The 27,704-nt window shown below is 40.3% G+C and overlaps 1 protein-coding gene across 6 annotated transcripts in view; it reads left to right on the top strand.

The window, feature by feature from the left end:
• PHTF2 (putative homeodomain transcription factor 2) overlaps positions 1 to 12,166 on the top strand; it is a 111,855-nt gene extending 99,689 nt beyond the window's left edge. For all 6 annotated transcript variants that reach the window (XM_059712743.1, XM_059712744.1, XM_059712745.1 and 3 more), the window contains 4 exons: positions 4,595 to 4,750; positions 5,077 to 5,172; positions 8,443 to 8,568; positions 9,633 to 12,166. In XM_059712743.1, the coding sequence (XP_059568726.1) occupies positions 4,595 to 4,750; positions 5,077 to 5,172; positions 8,443 to 8,568; positions 9,633 to 9,653 (399 nt within the window). In that variant the 3' untranslated portion in view covers positions 9,654 to 12,166. The remainder of the gene's footprint in view (positions 1 to 4,594; positions 4,751 to 5,076; positions 5,173 to 8,442; positions 8,569 to 9,632) is intronic.
• The last annotated feature ends 15,538 nt before the right edge of the window (positions 12,167 to 27,704 follow it).

The following is a 27,704-nucleotide window of genomic DNA, read 5'->3' as shown; positions in this document are numbered from 1 at the left end:
TGGCAGTTAACTGCCAATCATAGTTGGCAGTTAATTTGCATATAGCCCTGATTAGCCAATGAAAAGGGTATCGTCGTACGCCAATTACCATTTTTCTCTTTTATTAGTGTAGATTTGTTACTGTAGCTTGACTGCCTCATGCTCTGTAAAAGAATTCTTGTTGACCAAGATTAGTCAGGAAACAGAAGTATCTCAGGATATGTTTTGTGCTATAAAGTTTAAACTTCTATTTCAAGTAATATTACCTACTGAAAATTCTTCTGCTTTAAAGCATCATACAATGCTGGCAAAATAAAATCCAGCATTTTATATATCTGAGTTTATAAAACAGTAAGGGACCAAAGTGAAGATAGCATTGAACAACAGAGCAGTTCAGTATACGTGTTAATGCATGGCAGCCCTAGGATAAGAAAGTGAGGCACATTGGCACTCTTAGTATCCTAGAGACTTGAGATTTTATGCCCACAGGAGGACAGAAGATGAGGCCTCGACCTGCATGCACACATTCTTACACATGCTTACACAAAAGCCAGAACCCTCAAAGGGCTGCAGTCTCCATGAAAAGATGCAATAAGAAAAGCAGTCTGCCCTGCAGCACAGGAAGACAATAAGGAATCTTGTCTCTAACTCTGCCTAGACTCTGGCAAGGAGTTGGGGAAAAGTCTCCCCTAAGAACTGTAGGTCTACACTTAATCACAGGTTCGGGGTTCAAATGTACATTACAGGTCTTGTCCTGTAACCCCTTTGTCAAAAAATTATATAAAAAGTGGTCGTAAGCTCTTAGATACCCAGTGGAAGCAAAGCCGAGACTGTTCTGGGTTATGTGACTTCATCTTAGGACTCACAAGATTTTCACAGATGAAGCCTCTTCAGATTTCAAAACACGTGAAGAAACAATAGAATATGAGTGCATCAACAGATCAATAAACAGCAGGAATAGATCTCTAGCTACTTCAGATAATAGACTGATCAGATAGAAACTATAAGGTTACCTTGCTTAAAATGATTAAAGACATAGGTTAACACTACAAAAAAAGAGATAGCTTTAAAAAAGAACAAAATAGTACTTAAGAGAAATAAAAAATATGGCATTGATATTAAAAACAGAAAAAAATAGCAGATTGAAAACAGGTAAAGATAGTGAATTGGTAGAAGGGAAAAAAATTACCCAGAATATAAGAGAGTGTCTAACAGATTGATATACAAAAAGCAATTGAGACAGATAGGATATTCAACATACATCTATCTAACGAATTGCAGATGGAAGGAAGAGGGAGAGCAATATTTGGAGAGAAAATGCTAGGGGTTTTTCTGAATTGATGAAAGACGTTAATTTTTACCACACTTAGACACATTTTGGAGAAACTGCAGAACACCAAAAACAAAGAGAAAACTCTTAAGAGCAACCAAAAGAAAATGACTTGATTTCTAATTTCTACTCAAAATTTCTAATTACACCTCAGTCCTTTCTTCAGGGTTTAATTTCCATATTCCTGAAGTACATCTTATAATTCTTCTTTCTTTCAAAAACACATAAAACCTATTTATTGCTAGCAACAAAAGACACGTGAGACATAATAACATTGAAGGTTTTTGAATGTAGAAGAGTAGAAAAAGATACTGTAGGCAAATACTAGCCAACAGAAAGCTGGCAATTTTCATTAATATCAAAAGAAATAGACTATGACCCAAGAAGTCTGAGAAAAATTTAAAAATTAATTCATTAAGAAGACCAATTTGTATGCATGTGATCGTATAACTTTAAATATATCTATATATAACCAAAGTCAGTAGTAAAATACCACATTGGGAGGTTTCAACATATTTCTTTTAGTAATTGCTAGGTTAAGCAGACAAAAAAATGAAGTGAAAATATGGATCTAAACAAGATAGTCAGAATTTTATTCTAAAATTGGAGAATACATATTCTTTTCAGGCCTAAGGACAGTTATAAAACTCCCATTTTCTAGGCCACAAAGTAATTTTCAACTGATACTATCCAGGCCACTTGATCTAGCTGTAATGCAGTTAGAAAATAGTGACAGCAACAAAAGACCTCATACATTTGGAAAATTTAAAACATAAATAACAAATGTTTAAAAATAAAAGGCAAAGTATTAAACTGAAGTACTGGCAGAGTTGAGGATTTTTTAAAAAAGAATACTAGTATAAGTTACTTTCTGCCAGTAAAGTTGAAAGCTTTACTGACAGAAAGTAAACTTAACTGACTCAAAACTAATTGAAAAACTGAGGAGGTCTATAACCATAAAGCAGTATTGATTCAATAATTTAAAAATCTGCCACCAACAAAAACCTCCAGATGCATCTGTTTTTAGTGGTGAATTTTGCCAAATATTCAAATAGACAGGTAGTCCTAATCTTATACAAATACTAGAGGCCTGGTGCACTAATTAGTGCACGGGGGGGGGGGCGGTGGTCGGCCAGCCTGCCCCAATCAGGGCCAACTGGGCCAGGCCGACCAGGTGAGGGGACATGGGAGGTTGGCCGGCCTGCCTTGCCCCCGAAGCGGGGTGGGGGTGGGGGGGTGATCAGGCCAGGCTGGTCAAGGAGGTTGGTGGGCTGGTCCTCCCGCCCCCTAGTCGAACTTTGGTCGAACTCCTGGTCAATAGGACAATTTGCATATTACCCTTTTATTATATAGGATAGAAAAACAGCATATTCCCCAATTCATTTTTTGCAGCTAATATGACCTTGATACCAACACCAGAAAGACAGTATGAAAGTGGGAAACCATGAGTTTATTTCCCTTATTAATAACTGAGATGCAAAATACTAGGAAGATGAAACCAGAGTTTAATAAATATAAACATGCCATGACCAAGATAGCAGGAATGCAAGGATTTTCAACTTTAGAAAATCCACTAATCTAGTTTGAGCTCCTTTAGTTGATTAAAGGATCAAGAAACATCTGATCATCTCAATAGATGCAGAAAACAAATTGGTAAATTTTATTGGAGATTTATAATGCAATGACTGGAAAGTACTGTCCTTAATCTGATAAAGTATATCTTTCAAAAGTTGGAATAAACATTGTACATAAGTATTTATTACCTCATGTGCATTTTAAAAACAGAAATAAGACGCTTACCCTCTCTACCACTTCTAGTGAGCATTTTGATAGAGGGTATTAACCAATGAAGACAGGAAAAAGAAATAAATGGTATAAAGATTGAAAAGGAAAAACCAAAATCACATGCTATATGACTATCTACATAGAACATCCAAGTGACCCCATAGACAATTTATTAAAAATATGATACATTTTTAGATGATCAAGAACATCAAAAATGGTTACATCAACATAAAAAAAAATTAATTTTTGTCCTAGAAGCCAGGGAGCAGCAAATTTCCTCTGCAAAGGGCCAGATAGTAAATATTTTAGAATTTTGCCTGACTCATGCAGTTTCATATATTCTCCGTCACCCCTCCCTTAAAGTTTTCAGTACTACTAAAGACACCATACTGAAAAAATGGAGCCTGAGGAAAGATATTGGCAAAATATGTGACTTAAATGGCTTTGTTATTCAGAATATATAAATAACTTTTAAAATCAGTAAGAAAAATAGAAGTGGATATGGAATAGAAAAAGTTAACTTACAGAAGAGGAAATCCAATGACTAATAAGCATATGAGACATATTTATCTGCCCTAAGAATCAGGAAAAGTAAAACCAAAACAATAAGAAAACAATTTACACTCATCAGATTGGCAGGTGTTAAGAAGTTGGATAATACCAAGTGTGGGCAAAAATCGGCAAAGGAAACTGATAACACTGCTGAGAGTATAAATTGTTACAACTGTTCAGAAACAAATTCGTAATACCTAATAAAGTTGATATGTGAATAATATCCAAGGACCCGGCAATTTTACTCCCATATATTAACTCCTAAAGAATGCTCTACGTATGTGCACAAAGAGATGCATAAAAGAATGTAAGCATTGTGTGTAATAAGGAGAATTGACAACAAAATAAATGTTAATGGAGAGAAGAGACCAGTACACTGTGCTTGATTCTTTCACTGTAACACCTTATTGAAGTTGGAATGAATGAATTTGAGCTTCATGTATCAGCATGGATAAATCTTGAAAACAAAGCTCAGTGGAATAAAAAACCAAATTAAAGAATGGTGTGGACAATGTGATAACATTGTTATAAATTCTAAAAAATATATAAAATAATATAGTTTAGAAATATTTATGTAGCTGAACTATGAACTGCATGGAAAAGATAAACACAAAACTTATTATCCTTACAGAAAGGATAGGGAAGAAGAAATAATGATTAAGGAAAAGTTTAAAGGGGCTTCAATTGAATCTTTTACCTTACTTTTCAATAATCTGAAAGAAATATTGCAAAATACTAAAATTTGACAAAAATGAGTAGAGGCCCCATTGGTTTTGATTACATTATATTTTTAGGTGCTTGAAATGTTAATAAATGTGAAATGTTTTTTTTAAATGTAATACTATATTCATGGTCAATCTGTACGAAGTAAAGTACGTTGTTTTTTCTTAAGAAGAAATTGTGTGAATGACATCGCTTCTTCATGTTGTCTTTTTCAAACACTTTCAGTTGCTTCATGTGCATGAGATCTTCCTTGATTGTCACTACAATTGGGAACTGGTGATCTGGTGTATCTCATTAACACTTTTTCTGCTAAGATTTGTTACCCTTGGATCAGAAACAAGTAAAAAATATAGCAATACCTCAATATTACTTACTGAACAGGTGAGGATCCAATTGATTTACTTTAGTTGTTATATTCTTAGGTTGATTTGACTCTGGGATTAAAGTGTTTCATCTTTTAAATAAAGACATTTAGATTTCCTTCCTTGTTGCAGCTTTTAATTATATTTAAAAATTATTTTCTTATAAGTTTATTGTAGGAAATTTGGAATATACAGTAAAGTGTGAAGAATATTAATATCACCTATAATCTCAATAACCAGAGAACTACCATTAATATTTTAGTGATGTCTGTCAATATCTTTTAAAAATGAGTATTTGTTATAATTTTAAGTATTTTTAATTGTTTACATTTTTTTTTATAAAAGATAAACCTGTACTTGAAAATGGAGAAGAAACCTAACAAAAAAGAGGAACTGACAATAGTGAATAATGTTTTAAAACTGGCTACTAAACTGCTAAAGGTAAAAATAAAATTAAAAATGGGTATAATGTAGAATATGCTGCTTGACATATTTGAGTCCTTTGTAGATCCTACCTTGTATTTGGTTTTCATGACTATCCACCTTGTTTCCAAGTTATATTTAAGCATATTCACACTATTTATATTTTCTCATTGCAAAACCAAAGTAATCCAAATCATTTCATTTTGAAATTTTGATAACTTGAAATTTTAAGACTTTTAATAATGGTTAGAATTTTTTAGGCATTGGCATCTTTGGAAATTTTTGCCTCCTATAGCTTAAAATAGATTTCACAAAAGGAGATTTGATGTCAATTTGGAAAATATTTTTTATTTTGTATTTCTCACAGCAGTCTTCTGCTTGGCCTGCGTGCGTTAGCTTAAAAAGTGGTAATACATAATCATTATAATACTAGAGGCCCAGTGCATGACATTCATGCACTGGGGAGGGGGTCCCTCAGCCTGGCCTGCACCCTCTCACTATTTGGGACCCCTCGAGGGATGTCCACCTGCCACGGAGGCGGGAGAGGCTCCCCCCACCACTGCTGCACTCACCAGTCGTGAGCCCAGCTTCTGGCTGAGTGGCGCTCCCCCTGTGGAAGCGCACTGACCACCAGGAGGGAGCTCCTGCATTGAGCGTCTGCCCCCAGGTGGTCAGTGCATGTCATAGGATATATTGGTAATATATACCAGTTGTTCCACCGTTCGGTTGATTTGCATATTAGGGTTTTATTATATAGGATATATTAACAATAAACGTATTTTTAAGTCATTTTTGGTGATAAAAAAGAATATAGCCGAAACCGGTTTGGCTCAGTGGATAGAGCGTTGGCCTGCGGACTGAAGGGTCCCAGGTTCGAGTCCAGTCAAGGGCATGTACCTGGGTTGTGGGCACATCCCCAGTGGGAGATGTGCAGGAGGCAGCTGATCGATGTTTCTGACTCTCTATCTCTCTCCCTTCCTCTTTGTAAAAAATCAATAAAATATATTTAAAAAAAAAAGAATATAATTTCAGTATATCTGATCTCATAATACCTCTTTGGAAGTAATTTAATAAAATATTTTTATCACTGCATTGCAGTGTTAGTGATGCTTTTCTTTTCTTTTTTTAAAAAAATATATTTTATTGATTTTTTACAGAGAGGAAGGGAGTGAAATAGAGAGTTAGAAACATCGATGAGAGAGAAACATCAATCAGCTGCCTCCTGCACATCTCCCGCTGGGGATGTGCACGCAACCCAGGTACATGCCCTTGACCGGAATCGAACCCAGGACCTTTTAGTCCGCAGGCCGACGCTCTATCCACTGAGCCAAACCGGTTTCGGCAGTGATGCTTTTCTTCAAAGGAAAATATTTTTTAAATTCTCAATTTCTATAGCAAATGAAATATTCTTAGAGTTGTTTATAAATGTTCAGAATACAGTATGAAATTAGTTGGGCCTCAGTGTTATGGTTAATTCTTCACTCAACTAAAAAGCATTAATTTGCTATAGACTGTGCCTGACAGTATACTAGGCAAGGAAAGGGTTCAGAAGAGGAGTGTGGCTTTGATACATACATATTAAATATCTTCAGAGTGTAGGCACTGTGCTGGACAGGAGGAAGCTATAAAGATGAGATTTAAGAGCAGCTGCCATTTCTCAGAGTAGAGAGAAATATAAAAATAACTAAAATACAATGCACAACAGCATGATTGTTTTTTTATCATACAGTCTTCTAGTCGGAAACCTGGGACTTAATATAAATTGCTCCTTCTCTCTCATTGCACAGCCAAGAAATTCTCTGGCACATTGATTCAACCTCTCATATATCTTTCAATTCATTCCCTCTTCCCTGTCAATACTGCCCTAAGTGAGACCCTCATCATCTTTCACTTAAGCTTTAGATACACTGAACTCTTAAGGTATTCCTGCTTCTGGTCTCACTACTCTCTCATCCATCTTCCACCTTGCCGACTGGTGAGCTTTCCCACATGCACAGCTGATATGCTTCTCCCCTAATTAAATTTCTTTGGTGCCAGTCTGTCAGTACAATCAGCCTAAAGAATGACCCTCACATACATAGCCAGCTTTATAAATTTGAAGTAATTCTTTCCTTGTTCTTGGGCTCTAACAGTGCTGAGCAACATCCAGCAGTTCACAGGCGCCATGTTGTCAGTTGTCTTGATGGCATTCCTACTCTCCCTGCCCTCTAAGTTTCAGCCCCACTGCCTTTTATACATACTTCTTTTGTGGAACTGTAATAATTAAATTATTTATTTGTAGGGTCTATTAGACTGTAAGGTCCTTCAGCACAAGAACTGAATCTTAATTTCCCAGAGCCTAGCACAGGGCCTGGGACTTTAAATGTTTGAATCAGCCAATTCATTCATTTATTCATCCAAAAATTAATTTTCTCAAAGGAATTTTAATATATGTATTAGTATTGGCAGAATATTGGCTAAATTTCTAATTCTTCTGCAAAAAGATATTGTTTAAGTTTATATTCTTACACTAAGAAATGTTCTCAAACTTGGTAGCTATTAGGCCAACACTTTCCTAGTCATTCATTTGGGAGAGAACTTGGAGTTTCAAATTTAGATTATTATATAGTGTTTTTTCCCCCAGTTACATTTGACATTAGTTTATATTAGTTTATATTAGTTTTAGGTGTATGATTAGACATTTATATAACTTATGAGGTGATGCCTTGATAAATCTAGTACCTACTTGAGACCATACATAGTTATTACAATATTATTGACTATATACCCTATACCAGGGGTCCTCAAACTACGGCCCGCGGGCCACATGCAAATACAAATATTGTATTTGTTCCCGTTTTGTTTTTTTACTTCAAAATAAGATATGTGCAGTGTGCATACGAATTTGTTCATAGTTTTTTTTTAAACTATAGTCTGGCCCTCCAACAGTCTGAGAGACAGTGAAATGGCCCCCTGTTTAAAAAGTTTGAGGACCCCTGCCCTATACTATACCTTACAACCTATGACTATTTGTAACTGCCAATTTCTACTTCTTAATCCCTTCATTTTTCACTCATCTCCCACTTCCTTCCCATCAATTAGTTATAGAGTTATTTGAAAGGAAGTCACCTTCTTTAAAGAACAAAACAATAAAAAAAACCCTTAATGTATAGTTACTTATTTCAAGTGTTTATTCTTTCTAAAACTATTCATAACTTGTAACTATTTTTTTTAATCCTCATTATATATTGCCCTGAATTAGTTTAACTGACAATTCTTAATCTGGCTCTTGATTTTGTTTTCTTCTAGGAATTGGACAGTCCCTTTAGGTTATATGGGCTTACAATGAATCCGTTGCTTTATAACATCACCCAGGTTGTCATCCTGTCAGCCGTGTCTGGTGTTATCAGTGACTTGCTTGGATTTAATTTAAAGGTAAGAATTTACAGGTATTTTTTTATTACTTAGTGCACTGTTACATTTTTGTGGCATTTATTTTACCCTAGCTCTCTTTTGAAATCTCACCTGCACAATAATGGAATCATTTTGATAATATTGTATACAATTAATAAAAATAATTTCACAGAATGATAAACATTCTTGGTTTATAATATTGTTGGAACTCCTAGTTTGGAACAGTATTAGTTACAAATAGAACTTTGGTGTAGAGTAAGTGGAGGTATTTATTTTTACTCATATAATCTGAATCTAATTTAAGTGATAAGAAAGAAAAAGAAGAGCCCGATTTCTTTTTGGGGGCCAAAAGTTATATTACTTACCTATAACTAGAGGTCGGGTGCACGAATTCGTGCACCAGTGGGGTCCCTCGGTCTGGCCTGCAGGTTCAAGCCAAAACCAGCTCTCCGACAACCCCTGAGGGGTCCCGGATTACAAGAGGGTGCCGGCCAAGCTGAGGGACCCTACCGGTGCACCATCAGGTCCGGGGAGGGATGCAGGAGGTTAGCCAGCTGGGGAGGGACTGCAGGAGGGCTCCAGGGCATGTCTTGCCTGTTGCTCAGTCCCGATTGGCTGGACCCCAGCAGCAAGCTAACCTACCAGTTGGAGCATCTGCCCCCTGGTGGTCAGTGCACGTCATAGCGAGTGGTTGAACAGCCTTAGCATATCATTAGCATTTTATGCTTTGATTGGTTGAACGGATGACCAGACACTTAGCATATTAGGCTTTTATTTTATAGGATAGCAGTGCACACACCCTTCAACATATGTTCAGCGGTTAGTGAATAAGGTGTAAACTATTCATATTAAACTAGTTGTATATGTGTATTGTGTACACTTCCCTGTAAAAGAAAGCAAGAGAAACCTGATTTTCACTTTACTTGTTTAGGGTGAATTCTTCTTGAAAATAAAGGAGCTTTAAAAAGTAAAATGAATACTTACGAATGAAATTTAGATAAAAATAGTGTTGTGTGATGTAACTTAATAAATTAGGATATTAAAACTGGCTCTAATGGTCACTGCTTCTATTATTTTTTCACCAGTTGTGGAAGATCAAATCATGACAATGCAGAGGAAAGAAGATGTAGCCTCTTTTCCAGAATAAGAGAACCAGCTGAGCGGCCTGGAAGCAGCCCTGACTCTGCTGCAGGCGTCTCAGCTGGGAAACGGAAGTGTTTACATCCCACTGTCTTGTGCAATTCTTATATTTATTTTACGTGTTCACTGTTTTTTTACATTTACTTCAGTCTTTATATTTTATTTTTAGCATCGAGTGTACTTAATTGTTGATGAAAAGGGTGATAAAACTGATATCCAGATACTTGAGATCCTGGTAATTGCTCATAAATAATTGACAAAACAACAAATCGTGAGAATAGAAGCCATTGCTAAGCACTGTTTCTCCATCAATGCCATGAACTTGCCTTACTTGAGGAAAACTTCTTTAACTTTGAAATATTGCAGTGGACTCAGCTAAACCCATAAAGCATTTTCTTCAGTAAATCAAAATCCAGTCAGGGTTTCTCTTGAATTATTTTGGATCAATGCCAGGATCTAAACTGATTAAGCTGCAGTTAAGCACCCTTCAGTATTAATATATATAGTATTACGTAACAGGTCAACAAAGTGCTCTTTTTGATGATAAAACTCTTAATAGAGCAATAATTGTAAATGGTTACCATACTGTAAGATATTTTGATAAAAATTTAGTAGTAATAGTATTTATTTGAAACACTGGGCTGTTTGCACAGCTCTGTGCATGCTCAAAATGTGCACTTTTTAAAATTGTTACTTTTAATGCATATCTTTATATGGGATATGTTATAGTGTACTAGGGCATGATATGGTATCCTTTTGAGTGAGGTATATACTCATCTCACAGGTGAAGTGCCTATTGATATTACTAAAGTACATTATGTTTACTCAAGTAAAATAATTTTCTCCCCATGGTACACTGTAGTGTATGCTGTTCATACCACACTCAAATGAACAACTTAAGAACCAATAAAATACTCCTCTGATTGATAGTTATAAAAGTACTGTATACCCAAATTTTCAGAAAAGACAGCTTCAGCTTGCAAATTCTATCCTCTAAACTTAATCTGGTACATCTCCCCTTCCTCATCACCACCCAATTAATTATATAAGGGCTATTTTAGATGTTTTTAACCTGGAAAGTTAACCCACCACCCCACTGCCCACCCCACCCCCTAAATAATTTGCCAAGTGTCCAAATGAGAACTTATTGTATTGGCACCTTAGGTAAATAGGGCAAATATGATAGTATCTTGTTGGGCCTTGATTTTAAGTTGTTATATTTGTACAATCAAGAATATTTTAGGAAATAATTATAACATGAAATGTATTTGCAATTTTTTAAAACTGGGCATCTAGTTTTTAAAACAGTTTATTTGAAACAATCTGTTTTCTTGGTGCAAGGTGTGTCATGTTGAATATCTTCACATTTTTAAACATTTTAGGGAATTTAAAATACTTGTAAGTGGTTTATTTGATTGGTGCAGTTTTAACCCCTGAATCATCACCTTAAGATCAGGAATGTGTAGAGAACAGAGCCATGTCGTGATGTCACTTTGCTCTTACCATTCCTTCTGATCAGCCTCAATTCAGCCTCTGTAGTATATTTTCTTTCTGTAGAAAACAACAAAAGCAATTGTGTTTTATTTGCCTATGTTCTAATATGTTTAATAATGACCAAAGTGCATTCTGAGTTTTTTCAAGGAATGTATTACTGGAGCTTTAAGAACATACTTACTTTCTCATGTGGAAAATTAGGCTTTGTCTGATATGTTTCTCCTTCCTCTATTGTCTAATGTTGAAGTTGTTTTTAGGAATTATATTTTATAAACTTTTTCAAAATAAGGTACAAAGCTATTCAGAACTTAACATTTTGCACAGAATATGTCAAATATATTTTGAGAAAAAAAGTACAGCATGAGTTCTGTTCAGAATAAAAGAGGAAACTATTATATCTCACAAGAAAACTTATTTCAGAATGGAAATATTTTTGAGAAAAGTAGCTGACTATACTGATTTAGGGAAGTACTTGTTTTGGATTGAAGTTCATTTTAACTTGGAGTTGGGAGTTGACTTAACTGTGTACCATATACCTCTCAACAACTTATTAATAATATGTTGAGTTATTTCATTAATGTGGGCTACAGTAAAATACTAAAGGGAAAGAGTTGTCATTTTAAGCAATTTCAGAACATTAATGAACTGTTTTCAAAAAAGAAAAATTGACTTTGCTGCCTTTTAGAATACCATGAATGTAAGAAAGTAAAAGAAATTATAATATCACATAATACAAAAAAGGCAGTTCAAAGATAGAATTGTGGCAGATATTCTGTGTTAACTATTTCTTTGCCACGTGAGTTGTTTTTGAAAGTTTGAACAGCAGGTTTAATAAAACATTGTATGACTGACAGTTAAACTAGAGGTGTTTTTTTTTTATTTTCAAGTCATATACATTTCTATGGTAATTTTGTTTGACTATAGCATAATCTTTAGTTGTAGCTTTTTGGTTTGAAGGGAGTGGAAATAAATTTTTTAAAACTTACTAACATTTCAGATTTTGTTATTCTCAGAACATGAGAGCATAATACATACACAGGCCTTTTATTAATGATGTTATGACATTATCATTTTTCCTGCCAAGCCTATATGAAGGATACCACCAGTGTTTATCAACAGCACTGACTCCCCACAGTGCTTACTTCCTGGGGAGTAGACTGCAGGTCGAGGAGGTACAGGTATACTTTCAAAAGAGTATTCCCACATGATTGAGGATTACTTTCTTAAGATCATGAATTTTATAGAATGTAAATTTTATTAGGTTTTAATTGTATTCACTGCTGTATTCCCAGACAATAATATAGTGCCTGCTACATAGAAAAATCCCACTGAATGAAAGAGTGGATGGATGGACGGACGGACGGACGGATGGATGGATGGATGGATGAAGTCACCTAGGACCTTAAACACCACCTAGTCCAAAGGCCTAATTTCTCTAAATAAAAAATCTGAGGCCACAAAAAAGTTAAAAAGCTTGCCTTAGGTTGCACAACTAGTTAGTTAATGATAGAGCCTACACTCTCCTTTATTCCCTTTGAAGGTATATTCTGTAATGGTACATGTGTAATACCTCCTGACTGATCAAAATACTTAATCAGAGGCAAATTCTGGGGAGAACAAAAATATTGATAAATTATCTGCCCGTATTTGTAGTGGTTATATATAAACTAAGAAGCCTTGGCAATAGGAAAAGTCAGAATTCATGTGCTATCTCCCTATTTAACTCTGCAGTGTGGCCCGAGTTACATGCTTTGGAGTCAGACTTGTTTTTTGTTTTTTTATTGATTTTTTACGGAGAGGAAGGGAGAGGGATAGAGAGTTAGAAGCATCAATGAGAGAGAAACATCAATCAGCTGCCTCCTGCACACCCCCTACTGGGGATGTGCCCGCAACCAAGGTACATGCCCTTGACCCGAATCGAACCTGGGACCTTTCAGTCCGCAGGCTGACGCTCTATCCACTGAGCCAAACCGGTTAGGGCCAGACTTGTTTTACAATCTTGGGTAAGTTGCTTAATCTCTGTGAGCTTTGGTTTTCTCTACTATAAATTACTGAGAGTAATACCTATCTTACAGGACTATTAGGAGGATTAATGAGATAACATGTAAAGCACCTATCACAGTAACTGACATGTATTGATGTACAGGAATATTGGTTCTCTTGCCCCTTCAAATAAGTAATCACCCAAAACAAGTCACAAAAATTTCCAAGCAAAACCATTCATATTACATAAGATATCATCTGCATCCCTGCCAAATATGAGACATAATTAAGAATCACCCCTCATACAAACTATACATATATATAATAAATATTTTTATTGATTTCAGAGAGGAAGGGAGAGAGAGAAAAATCAATGATGAGAGAGAATCATTGATCGGCTGCCTCCTACACGCCCCTCACTGGGGGGTTGAGCCTGTGACCCGTGCATGTGCCCTTGACCAGAATTGAACCTGGGACCTTTCAGTCTGCAGGCTGATGCTCTATGTATTGAGCCAAACCAGCTAGGGCTAAAAATGTTTTTATTACTGATTTTAGAGAAAGGAGAGAGAAATATCTATGTGAGAGGGTAACATTGATTGGCTGCTTACTGCACATCCCTTACTGGGGATCAAGCCTATAACCAGGATATGTCCCCTGACCTGGAATGGAGCCAATGGCCTGAGTGCATGGACAACACTTAAATCAACTGGCCAGGGTAGGAGTGGACACTTAATTTTCTTTATAAACAAGCACACTAAAATGTAGAAGGGAAGTTTTCTTACTCTTTTGTAAGCCTACATATAATATCCAATTATGAGTAATTTCCCTAAACTCTCAGGTGCACATTTCATTTATGTCTTTATTATTAGATCTTTGTCTCCATTTATATGTGGATTTCCTCACTAATAAATACCCCAGAGTCGTCTTGTCTTCTGCCTGGTCAACCATCAGACTTAAGTTGTCTGTTGTGAGTTGGTGGAGAACATCTGAGTTGACTTTCTACAAATCATGCTTATCAAGATATCCCTGGACCCTAACTGGTTTAGCTCAGTGGATAGAGCGTCGGCCTGAGGACTCAAGGGTCCCAGGTTCGATTCTGGTCAAGGTCATGTACCTTAGTTGCGGGCACATGCCCAGTAGGGAGTGTGCAGGAGGCAGCTGATCGATGTTTCTCTCTCATCGATGTTTGTAACTCTCTATCCCTCTCCCTTCCTCTCTGTAAAAAATCAATAAAACGTTAAAAAAATACATATCCCTGGAACTTCTGGTCCTATATTTGATGTTTTGTTTTTTTAATATATTTTATTGTTTTTAGAGAGGAAGGGAGAAAGAGATAGAAACATCAATGATGAGAGAGAATCATTGATCGGCTGCCTCCTGCACGCCCCCTACTGGGGATCGAGCCTGCAACCCAGGCATGTGTCCTTGGCCGGAATCGAACTGGGACCCTTCAGTCCACAGGCTGACGCTCTATCCATTGAGCCAAACCATCTAGGGCTATTTGATGTTTTTAAAACCAATCTCTTGTCCATTTATATGCTCCCTATAACAGTTCTAACCTTCTTTATCATCCTCAAGCTCCTAATTCCTCTTATTCTATAGCTGTCAGCATTTTTCTTCTCTCACTTTACTGAAAAGATAAAAATCATCACCCATGAATTCTGTCTGCTCTCTTCTTCAGCTGGGGGAAGAGATAGATGATGCTCTCTGAGGCCAGCTCCCCACCAGTGCTTAGGATTCGGTCCCTGTCCTGCTATTTGACACCTCCTCAGTTTTCCCCCGCCACCATTAATCTTTTCCTTTACTGGTTTTATGTTACCAGCCACTTAGATTTCAATGAGAGGTGCTTGGATTGAGGGTATGAGCGTTATTTAAGGTTTGTAGGTTGGATGGAAACATTGTATCCTGGATGGCACTGCAAAGGCTTCCGTACTCTGGCCTTGTCTGAACATGTGCAAGTTTTGTATCTGTGTTTTGTTGTGTTTTTTTAAAATTTATTTTAAAAAAATGTTTGTATTGGTTTCAGAGAGGAAGGGAGAGGGAGAGATAGGAACATCAATGATGAGAGAGATTTATTGGATGGCTGCCTTTTGAACGCCCCCCCCCACCCCCCCCTGGGGATTGAGCCCACAACTCAGGCATGTGCCCTGACCAGGAATCAAACTGTGACCTCCTGGTTCAAGGGTTGATGCTCAACCACTGAGCCACACCGGCTGGGCCCGTGTTCAAATTTTATTGGATTGTATCACCATCTGTCAGCCACAGCTGAATGGGTCAGTGGTTGGTGCCTGGCCCTACAGCGGTCAGCCATTGTATGGGCCTGTGATTAACCTGTGAACCTGCTGGCAATAGCTTTGCCCAATAGAGGTATTCACTCTCCTTGACAGTGACCGGCGGACACACTCAATCTGTTATTGCAAGTTTGAGTCAGGACACAGTGTTAAGCAGGGAAAGTTGCTAGAAAAAGCAGAGGCCCCCAAAGAAACCTTCGCATTAAGCAAAGCAAAAAAGTCCTAGCGAAGAGGTAGTAATGGTGGAGAAGGGAGGTGAAACAAATAGAAACTGCCCAAAGCTGGCAGAGGCGGAGTGTTGATAGCGTGGCCGTGTGCTGTTGGTTCATTCGAGCTGGTCTCAGACTGTGGTAGCTTCCTCTTGTGTCCTGAATTGAGAGGCCAGATGTCCTTGTGATAAACTGAAGTAACCAAAATGAAAGGAGTTTTAGGGATAAATAGACAGCTTTAAGGAGATTTAGGAACAAAGAGGGTCCACAGGGGAGGAAGGCATAGGTGAGGGCTTGGAGCTGCCAAAAGGCATACATTCACAGAGAGGGGGGAAAAAGGTGCCACAGGATAAAGGGAGAGGAAGAATCCACTCACAGAAAATAGGGAAAAGCCACAGGGTATGGGGAGAAAAAGGAAACAAACTTTCACAGAGGATAGAGAAATGCGGACAAATGGGAGAAAGAGGAAAACAGATTTCCGCAGGAGACAGAATTCTACCACTAAAGGGGGAGAGAAAGAGGGACCACATGGGGTGTAGACTTTGAAGCTGATGTTCTGCAAAAGAGTGACCCATGAGAAGGGACTATCAAGAAACACAGAACCTGTGGATTCCTCTAGTATTTTTATGGTTTCCCGTCTTACGTTTAAGTCCTTTATCATTTTGAGTTTATTTTTGTGTATGGTGTAAGTTGGTGGTCTAGTTTCATTTTTTTGCATCTATCTGTCCAAATTTCCCAACACCATTTATTGAAGAAGCTGTCTTGACTCCATTGTATGTTCATGCCTCCTTTGTCGAATATTAATTGAGCATAGTGGTTTGGGTCGATTTCTGGGTTCTCTATTCTATTCCATTGGTCTATATGTCTGTTCTTGTGCCAGTACGAGGCTGTTTTGAGAACAGTGGCTTTGTAATACAGCTTGATATCTGGTATTGAGATCCCACCTACTTTGTTCTTCTTTCTCAGGATTGCTGCAGATATTCGGGGTCTTTTTTTATTCCAGATGAATTTTTGGAAAGTTCGTTCTAGGTCTGTGAAATACGCCGTTGGTATTTTAATGGGGAGTGCATTGAATCTATAGATTGCTTTATGTAGTATGGACATCTTGATGATGTTGATTCTACCAATCCATGAACACAGTATGTTCTTCCATCTGTTTATGTCTTCCTCTATCTCCTTTTTCAGTGTCCTGTAGTTTTCCACGTACAGGTCTTTTACCTCCTTAGTCAAGTTTATTCCTAGGTATCTTAATTTTTTTGGTGCGATGGTAAATGGGATTGCTTTTTTAGTCTCTCTTCCTGTAAGTTCATTATTGGTATATAGAAACGCCATAGATTTCTTGGTGTTAATTTTGTATCCTGCTACATTCCCAAAGCAATTTCTTCACTGATACTGCTCCTAGGGCAATGGAAACTAAAGAGAAAATGAATAAATGGGACTATATCAAAATAAAAAGCTTTTGCATAGCAAAGGAAACCATCAACAATAAGAAAGCCCACTGCATGGGAGAACATATTTGCAAATGTTATCACCAATAAGGGTTTAATCTCCAACATTTACAGGGAACTCATACAACTTAACAAAAGAAAGATAACCCAATCAAAAAATGGGCAGCAGACCTAAATAGATACTTTTCAAAAGAAGGCAGAAGAAAGGCCAAGAGACATATGAAAACATGCTCCAAGTCACTAATCATCCAAGAGATGCAAATCAAAACGACAATGCGGTATCATCTCACACCTGTCAAAATGGCTATCATCAATAAATCAACAAATGAAAAGTGCTGGAGAGGATGTGGAGAAAAAAGAACCCTCGTGCATTGCTGGTGGGAATGCAGACTGGTACAACTACTGTGAAAACCAGTATGGAGTTTCCTCGTAAAACTAAAAATGGAACTCCCATTTGACCCAGTGATCCCACTTCTAGGAATATATCCCAAGAAACCAGAAACACCAATTAGAAAGGATATATGCACCCCTATGTTCATAGCAGCACAATTCACCATAGCTAAGATTTGGAAACAGCCTAAGTGCCCATCAGTAGATGAGTGGATTAAAAACCTGTGGTACATCTACACAGTGGAATGCTATGCTGCGGTAAAAAAGGAGTTCTTACCATTTGCAACAGTATGGATGGAACTGGAGAGCATTATGCTAAGTGAAATAAGCCAGTCAGAGAAAGATAAATACAACATGATCTCACTCACTTGTGGAATATAATGAACAACATAAACTGATGAACAAAAACAGATCCAGAGACAGAGAAGCATCAATCAGACCATCAAACCTCAGAGGGAAGGTAGGGGAGGGTGGGGGTAAGGGGGAGAGATCAACCAAAGGACTTAGGCAAGCATATAGGCCTAACCAATGGACATAGACAACAGGGGGGTGAGGGCATGAGTGGGGGCGGGGGGATGGGGGGGTAATGTGGGGATAAGTACACATATGTAATAACTTAATCAATAAAGAAATTTTTAAAAAGAGAGAAAGAACCGCAGCCTTTATAAACCTTAGAAAAAAGGAGCTTGGTGGGTTACCCCCTTGAAACCCTCTCCCTACATGGGATTCTGTACTTGCTTCCAATAAATTTCCACCCTTTCATTTGCCACCTTTTGTCCGCATCTTCATTCTTCGAATCCATCTGGACAAGGATCCAGGAAAGACATCACCCTTGCATCCTGCTCAGGAAAACAACCTGCTCAAAGGATGACTTTCAGCCTCAACAAGCCTCACACATGTGTCTGGCTGTTTCATTTATGCCTGTTTTTTCTTCTCTCACTGGCTCTCCCTCTATATCTTTCTACTAGTATCTATTAAGTGTAGTACTTAGCTATCCATGCCATGTACCCTTTCAACATATTTAGGCTCCTATGTCTACAAAATAGTTATCAATCTCAGTGCTAAGAGTTTTGCTTGTCCTTTTTTTATCATGTTATTCAATTCTTTGTACTCAACAATGATCTGAAATTTAAATTAGTAGCTTTTTTTTTTGTCTTTCAAAGCTAAATTCAACTCCTACTGCTAAATTTAATCATTGCCTTTTCTGTAGTCGTTTAATAATTTTAAGAGGTTTTTAGGCATTTGGGATTGTCTCAGTCAAATCTCTTACAGGTTTTCATCAATTATTCATATATGGGAATTTCTGGTTTTCCTAACCTTAGTATAAGAGATGTGCATTAAGGCAAAATAGTCTTGTTGCCCAAGGCTATAGCCAATTTGCATTCCTTTGCTTATATACCCAATGTTTGCAAATGCATTTACTTGTTTTTGACTGGAAATGCAGACTGAGTGGGAAGTTGTCCTGCTCTCTGTTTGTACCCTTTTTACTCTCTGTCCAAATTGTCAGGTCAGATTAGCAATGCTGAAAGATTCTCATAACATGGTTTTGGCTGTGCAGGGGAAGACAGTAGGTGAGAGGTTAGCCTAGGAAGTATGAGAAACACACCAAGTACTTTTAAGATTTCAATTTTATTCAGTGTTTCTATCATCCATTCCATGAATAGTTTTTTAATATTATGTGCTAGGCACTGAGCTAGGTACTAGGGATATAGAAATTAAAATATAGCCCTCCTTTCATTCAACTTGAGGCTAGAGGGGGATGCAGCAATGAAAACAAATCACAGTTTGTGGAGGGTACGAGCTGTAATGGAGTTGCCAGTGTCAGTGTCCATGCCAGCAGTTAGGCTGGGCAAAGGGACGTGTACAGGCAAGGGATAGGAGATAATGCCGGGGAATGACTTGGGGAAGCCGCGGCGTTTCACTTTTATCCTCACAGATTAGGACAGCCTAGTAACGGCATGTCAGAGCTGCTCAGTGAATATTAAACTGAGTGTCACGTTCTTCACTAGGGCACTTACGAACAGCTCTAGTCTGATAATTAATTTTTTTAACTTAAAATTTTAGTGCGTGTTAAGGACTCTAAGCTAGAATTTTTGTGTAATTAATAAAAAGCTGACGTAGCACAAATGTGTACCCAATATACATAAAATTGAGCTCAAGTTTCTCCACATTCGGGTGGTGGACTTAAATTATAATTATTTGCAAAGTTAAGTCATTTTCTTAGAAAAAAAAATGACCGAATAACCCAAGTCATCTGCACTGTGCTAAGAATCAGGGGTTCTGGAATCAGGGAGCGCTGGGGTTCTTTGCTGCATGAGCACGGCCGCGGGAAGTCACTTAGCCGCCTGATCCTCACCTGTAAGATGAAGCTGAGCGCTGCGAATGCTGGAGCCTGTGCGCTTCTTGTGAGTATGAAATTAGAGGTCTGTAACGGGCATGGGCTCGGTAAAGGGGTGAAAAGCGAGGCTTTGGGGGCAAACACTGGATTACTCTACGGAAATGAAAAGGAAAACAGAAGGCTTGCGTTTTTGTCTTCGAGGGCGTGACAGCTTTCAGCCAGGGCCCGGATCGCGGTTCTCTATCAGCTCCAGGAAGTGAAGCAACAGACGAATTGCTCTGTGAACTTCTGGTTTGACACACGCACAAAGTACCAAGCACTTTCTCCGCACAGAACGTTACAGAAGTTGTGTCTGTCCCCACACTAGAGATGCTTTAGGCAACTGTGGAGTTCACCTTCTTGGAGACAAGGACTGGCTATTTGATGCATTGGGTCCTCCTCAGCATTATGATTCTACAAGTGCTTTTGTCACTTAGTGGGTGATCTGATGTATCGTCTCATCTACAATGGCATGGCTTCCATCTCGATGGAATGCACAATGAGCTGTGGCCAAAAGGAAGGTCTGCTCTGAGGATCAGGAACCTAGGTCTGATCTTGGCTTTTAGACGAATTTCCTAGGTGACCTGTAGCTGCCCTTGACCCTCTATCTGAACACAGATGGGATGGAATTAGACTTTACCTGATCTAGTCCCATTCAGCTTTACCATTCGGAGACTGTTTTCTTCACATCCCCTTTCTCTGCTGTTAATGAGCAGCAGAATTAAGATTTCTTTTATGCTCAGAGAGTAGACTGCAGTTGTAATTTTCTAATATAAATACTCAATTTACAAGCATCTGGTTTCTAAAAGGAAATTAAAAGGTTTTCTGTGGGGAACTTTAGCTATTCTATTATTCTAACAGAAGTCTGTTTTAATCAGTTGTTCTAACTTTAATCAATTGTTCTAATTTTAATCAATTGTTCTAATTTGAGGAAATCTATTTTTCCTGGGACAGAAAAGACACTTTTGTCTCTTACCATGGCCCATCTCTTTAGTGAATTAGACTTTTTCACTACTCCCAAGTGAGCTTTCATTTGTTTTAGGTTGCTGGGATTAAACAATTACACTTTTCATTTTTTAAAATATGCTTTAATTGATTTTAGAGAGAGGAAGGGAGAGGGAGAGATAGAAACATTAATAGTGAAAGGAAACCATTGATCGGCTGCCTCCCACCCTGGGGATTGCCCCACCCTGGGGACCAAGCCCGCAACCCGGACATGTGCCCTGACCAGGAATCAAACTGTGACCTCCTGGTTCAGGGGTTGATGCTCAACCACTGAGACACACCAGCCAGGCAGCAATCACACTATAAAACAGAGTCTTGGTGTTCAGGCAAGACACTCTTCAGTTTCATGTGTTCCTAATCCCTTGAAATCATGTCCTAATTCAGGCATTTTACCATCTGACCATGGAGTTACTCAGACCACATCTTATTAGTGTGCCCTTATTAAAAACTATGGGGACAGAAGTTTTTTCTCCCGTGGATCTGCCACCGATATCTAAAACTTTGATAGCAACTTTTTTCTTATTTTCTCCAGGCTTGCCTCATTCCAAACAGGCGAATCCCAGGATTGGGAGATGGAAGCGTTGACTGATTGCATGTCATTCCTCCATCCGTGCTCCACTCCTCACCGGGTACCAGACTCTGAATGCCACCTTGCCGGGTAGTGACAACCTCTGCACTGGCTCTCACTGCATTGTGTAGTTAGACCTTCTGTTGACAGCTTACTTTTTCTATCCTCTTCAAGCATCTTAATTAGAAGGTTAGGTAGACATATAATGTAAACCAGGCGTTCAAACAGTGTCTCATGGCTTCACTCCATTTTCTCTTCCCTCCTTTGATTTTTTTTTTAAAGATATATTTTATTGATTTTTTACAGAGAGGAAGGGAGAGGGATCGAGAGTTAGAAACATCGATGAGAGAGGAACATCCATCAGCTGCCTCCTGCACACTCCCTACTGGGGATGTGCCCGCAACCCAGGTACATGCCCTTGACCGGAATCGAACCTGGGACCCTGAGTCCGCAGGCTGATGCTCTATCCACTGAGCCAAACCGGTCAGGGCCCTCCTTTGATTTCTTCCCATTTTCTCCCCCTTCCCCTTCCTGCCTACTTCCGTTTGCTTTGTCCTCCACTCAGCCACAGAATAGGCCCCCGAAGCTCTGAGCGCACAGGGATCTTGAGCTCATGAGCCCAGAGGTAGAAACAAAGATGCGCTCTTCCCGCACCCACAGGCCCAGCCCCTTGAAGACGTTTTCATCCGCTGCACTTGGGTCACACGCCCGTCCCCGGAACCACTGACTTTACACAGAGCCCTGGGGAACCGACTGGCCGGCTGGGCGATGTGCCCTCCTTCGGCAGGAAGTGGAAGACAAATTGGATTGGCAGCCCCATCAGAGCCACGCAGCAGGAGACGGGCAGAGAGGTGTTGGGCAGGCTGCCCCCTGGAAGGGCCATGACGTGAAGCCAACGGCCTGGTATGTGTTTGTGGTTTAAAAAGAAAGGCAGCCCTGTGCCTGTTGCAGCATTGTCGGGAGCCTGGCCTTTCCTTCTTAGTCCCCCAGTTCTCTTCTGAGGAACAGTTTCACCTTTCCCGAGTGCTGTTCAGGTATTTCATCTGCATGGCTTGATTTTGTCTTTGTTCTGAGGCCTTTTACCAGCTTCTGTTATGTCAAGGATAGAGTCCGCCGCCCTGAGCACTCCCAGTCAGTGATAACAATTCCGCGGCGCACGCGTGTTTCCTTTCAAGTCCAGTTTCTTTCTACGAAATCTTTTCTTTCACCTGATACTATCAGAGGTAGAGTCGGGGTTGATATCAAAAGACTACAAAAGGCGTCCTCGTCGGATTTAATAATTAATAATTCAGGTGAGCGATCACCTGCGGCCTCTCTGGAGGTGCGAAGTAGAGTGAGCACGTGGGCGAAGGACTCACTGCACCGAGATGCTTGGTGTGCAAGACAAGCGCGCTTTCCCTCCCAGCCTCCGGTAGAAACCTCGCTCCACCAGTTCGCTTTGGAGTCTCGTTCCTGTGTTTTTCCCTTTTACCCAGTAAAACTGAGCGAAAACAGAGTCTGAATTTGTTTACTTGGAAAACTAGGATCTGTAGTGTCATTTTGGATATAGGTTCAGAATGTAGCTTACCATGTTACATTTAGGTTGGTACTATCAAAATGAAAAGCAACATGCCAGGTGGTTACATTCTAGCTACGAATTTGCATTTGATGCTAAATATAAGGACATTGACCGTTCATAGATCCTGCTAAAGCTCCCGGTTCTGGGAGAGACAAGAATCTGATGTTCAGCTGTTGTGTGCCTGTAAATGGAGAGAAATACTGCAAAAATTAGCAGAAGTTGTCCCTGGAGATGAAAATATGTGTGATGTTAATTTTCTTTCTCTACTTGTCTCTGCTGTCCAAATTTTCTGCAATGAGCACATGCCACTTTTATAATAAAAATAGATTTTAAGCCTGGCCAACGTGACCCAGTGGTTGAGCATTGACTTATGAACGAGGAGGTCATGATTCGATTCCCGGTCAGGGCACAGGCACAGTTGTGGGCTCAATCCCCAGTGTGGGGCATGCAGGAGGCAGCCGATCAATGATTCTCTCTTATCATCAATGTTTCTATCTCCCTCTCCCTCTCCCTCTCCCTTCCTCTCTGAAATCAATAAAAAAATATTTTTTAAAAAAAATAGCTTTTAAAAAAATCAAGCTGGGTGCTGTGAGAGTTACCTGCGGTGTAGCTAGAGGCCATCGATGCTGAATTGTAAAAGTGCTTGGTGTACACCAAATTAAGTTTGAGTAAAATACACCTACTGAGTGAAACTGACTGACATCCAGAAAGCTCCTTGGCTTGACCCCATTCTGGGCGTCTGATTTTGTCTTGACTCTGTAGGCAGGGCCCCAAGGGGGTCTGGCACATGTACCCACCTCGGGACCCTTGGCTGTGCCATTGGGCTATAGGAGACCTGTCTCCACAACACTGTCAGGCCTCTTAGGACAAATCAAGAGAGCACGCTGGAGCTTGAGTTCAGGTCTCCAGTTCCCAAGGTTTCAGACTGTGTCAAAAAGAAGAAAATTTCCTTCAAACTCGAGTGAGAGGTGGGGTGGGGGAGGGGAGCATGTCTCTGTGTAAGTGGGGAGGGAGAGCCACAGGCACCTGCCCGGAAAGCAGACCCTTCACTCCCACACTCTCTCCTCAAGCATTTAGGTCAGCGGTTCTCAACCTGCGGGTCGCGACCCCTTTGGGGGTCGAACGACCCTTTCACAGGGTCGCCTAAGACCATCGGAAAACATATATATTGCATATTGTTTTTGTGATTAATCGCTATGCTTTAATTATGTTCAATTTGTAACAATGAAATTGGGGGTCACCACAACATGAGGAACTGTATTAAACGGTCGCGGCATTAGGAAGGTTGAGAACTACTGATTTAGGTAGCAGGACCACACCCCCTGCAGGACGCCCCCCTCCTCAACCGCTTCCCAGGGCGGTAGCTCAGGTATCAGGATGGGATAGGGTCTGCCCGGCACCCAGAGCCCTGTCAATGGAGAGGGCTCCTGAGGACGGTGCGGTGTGCCAGCCCTGAAATCTCCCCTGGCCCAGCCTGTGGGCCTGCTCTCCGTGACTGCAGTCCACTTGTTCAAGAACAAAGTCACAAGTAGCAGCCACCACCCACTGCAGCATGACGTTAAAAGGGCCAGTGGCCTTGGAGGTAGGCCTGGTGCGAGGCCGGCTTTCACTCTGCGGTGGTGAGATCTGGGGGAAGCACCCCCTCCCCCCACCCCCCCACCCCGAGACTTCATTTCCTCTTGTGTATAAGTGAATAGTTTATTTAGAAAGGTTACCAGAAATAAAATGGGGATGAAATGTTGGCACTCAGAACCTTATTCTAGCACAAAATCCTGTTCTTTAAATTTCCCATCGAACCTGTTAGTACAACTGTTTGTTGCTCATGTCTGAACCAGCTGTCACTTGTCTGTTTCATGCTTCAGCTACAACATATCAGCAGAAAAAGTCGATTTGGCACCCACCCATCTTTTGGATACTAGAGATGACTTTTATCACCGTGGGAGGTTAAGCATGTTTACGCATAGCAAGTGCCATTAACAGGGCAGATCATCATCACTATTATTGAAATTAAAATGTATCAAGGGGGTGTGTGTGCGGGAGGAAACCAAACAACCTATCAATTTGTCTCACATCAATGTGTGCCCCCCACCCCCCCACACACAACCCCCACCCCTGCCTTCCACTCTCTAAAAATCAATGGAAAAAATATCCTCAGGTGAGGATTAAAAATAAAAGTACCAGAGTGGTGGTGTTTTTTGTTTGTATTTTTAAGAAAAGAAAAGAAAAAAACCTTCTGAGTCTACTAGCACTAATCCTGTAGCGGAAGTTAGGGCCTCCATTTTTTGTGTATTCCACTATAACTAGGTTAACTTTTATACTTCACTTTTCTCTGGTTGTTTTTTTAAACCATCTTTGACACTCGTGGTCACTGAATTTGTTTCTCTGATAGAATAAAAGATGTTAGAGAAGATGGAAGCCCTCGGGCAGCTGGCCTTACCGAACACTGAATGTAAAGTGGGCCATCGTGGAATGGAGCAAAGGAAAACAGCCTTAGAGTGCTCATCACATCATAGACATGTTATGGACAATTTTATTTTCCACATGCAAATGTTAGTTGAAGGAAGTGGCTACATTCTATTTCCCCCAACATTATACATACATATGAACAAGTAGCTTGTCAGAAAATGTTTTAGGGAATCTAAGGTGCCATCGACTATAAAATATATAATTATTCTGTATGTTCCTGAGAGAGAAAAAGCACTGTCTCGATTGAAAGATGTTCAATGGGAAAAAGCGAGTCTTGAAGTCAGTCTAAGGTGGTGTATCCTGCTGTGTTTGATGAGCTCATTTTCACATCCTTTGTGTCTCCTCCCTCCCATTAATATTTAAAGACATTAGTTGACTAGTTTGAGAGCATTAATCACAATTAAAATAGATGTTTCACTTTATACAACACAAACACAACCATTCACCGCTCAATGCCTGAATCTTAATAGCATTTTAAACACTAATGAAATGAAGTTAGTTCATGTTTTTTGAATTGATTACATAAAACAAGGGCTCCGCATTAAGCAGATCATGACAGACAACACCAAAGAGTACCGGCGGAGCCTTACGGCGTTCAAAGGATTTGTAAATGGAAATGTCATTTTGTATTATTCTTACCTTCTTGAGCATTTGTTCCAAACCACGCTTTGGGATAATACTAGATCTCCCCACCGCCGCCCCAAACCAGTCGCAGAAGAGCTTTGGAGTTAGGCTAATATTAATGAATTCACACCATGTAGCACATTCTTCAGGAGTATAACAGCCAGAATTGTTTCAGCAAGAGATGTGGCAGAAGGCTAAGGGAAAACTCAGCAAGGAGAATGGTAGATAGAAAATGTCAGGAGAGAAATTGGGTTTCTATGTTGAGGGCAGTAAAACCATTCTAGTTGAATGCATTCGAGTTCATAGCCAATGACCATGCACGTTAAAGCCTTAGGGTGCACCCTCCCACTGAGAGGCGAGGAGTTTGGGCTCTGCCTTCAGGAGTCAGAGAGTGGGAGGCAGGGGCTTGGTCTCTGGAAGCCTCCGGCTGTTAGACTGAGGGTCCCCCAGCCCCCTTCAGTCGGTAGTGCTGTGGTCTAGCGAGAGGCCATTGCTGAATGACCCAGGGCAGAGCCAGCCTTGGGTCAGCTCCCCTGGAAGGAGGTTAGGACTGAGCAACTGCCAGGGCGCCAAGGACTCCTGGCGTCCGCTTGGCACGGGGACCTCACCCGTTGGGTTCCCGGGCCTTGCAAAGTGGTTCCCGTGACTGCTGTTTTGGCTGCAGGTCTCTAAACACCATTCCTATGGACAAGTCCAAATTAGGTGGAGCACCAGCTAGCCAGAGAGTGGGCACATGCCAGGGCTCAGCCAAGCAGAGGCACAGACATGGAGACACGGGCGAGGTGGCGCTTTCTGAGGCAGCCTCATCGGCACCCCACGCAGCATTCCGGCCAGACGGCCTGGAGGCTCTCACTGCGTGGCCTGCCTTTGCTCCTGCCCCTCGGGGAGCCTCCTCACCGTCCACAGGCTCCCATTAGCTGTCCTTGGGCCCTGGCCGGTTCGGTTCAGTGGATAGAGCGTCGGCCTGCGGACCGAAGGCTCCCGGGTTCGATTCCGGCCGGGGGCGTGGCCGGGGGCGTGTACCTTGGTTGCGGGCACATCTCCAGTAGGAGGTGTGCAGGAGGCAGCTGATGGATGTTTCTCTCTCATCGATGTTTCTAACGCTCTATCCCTCTCCCTTCCTCTCTGTAAAAAATCAATAAAATATATTTAAAGAAAAAAAAGCTCTCCTTGGTCTCCATGACTTCCCAATCTCTGCCACTAAGTCTGACTCCTGATCTCTGTCAAGGGCAGATCTGTACTGAACTCTGGAAAGCTGAGATAAGGCCCAAGCATAGAGGGGTCTGGGGGGCACTGCTGGGTGAAGCAGCTGGGAGGACACCTGGAGCGGCCTTGTCAGGTCTTCTGCCGGCTTAGAAGGCTCCTCTCGAAGAGTCTGCTAGATAGTCCACACCCCTAGTCTGACCATCTGCCTCTTTTCTCTGATCCCTTCTCCCTCTGTCCATAAACCCTTTCTGATGCCCTGGGCATGCAATTAAATACTATATTTAAAATCAAGTTTTATGTAAGCTTCTTATGGGTTATCTCTGCTCCCACAGAGGTGCAGGAAACTGACAGCACAATAATTTCACCCAACTTGGCAGGAGGCAGCCTGGGAAGCCGGA

This window comes from Myotis daubentonii, chromosome 10, assembly GCF_963259705.1.
Source record: "Myotis daubentonii chromosome 10, mMyoDau2.1, whole genome shotgun sequence".
Taxonomy (NCBI): Eukaryota; Metazoa; Chordata; class Mammalia; order Chiroptera; family Vespertilionidae; genus Myotis; species Myotis daubentonii.
This window is presented reverse-complemented; position numbering and strand designations above follow the sequence as displayed.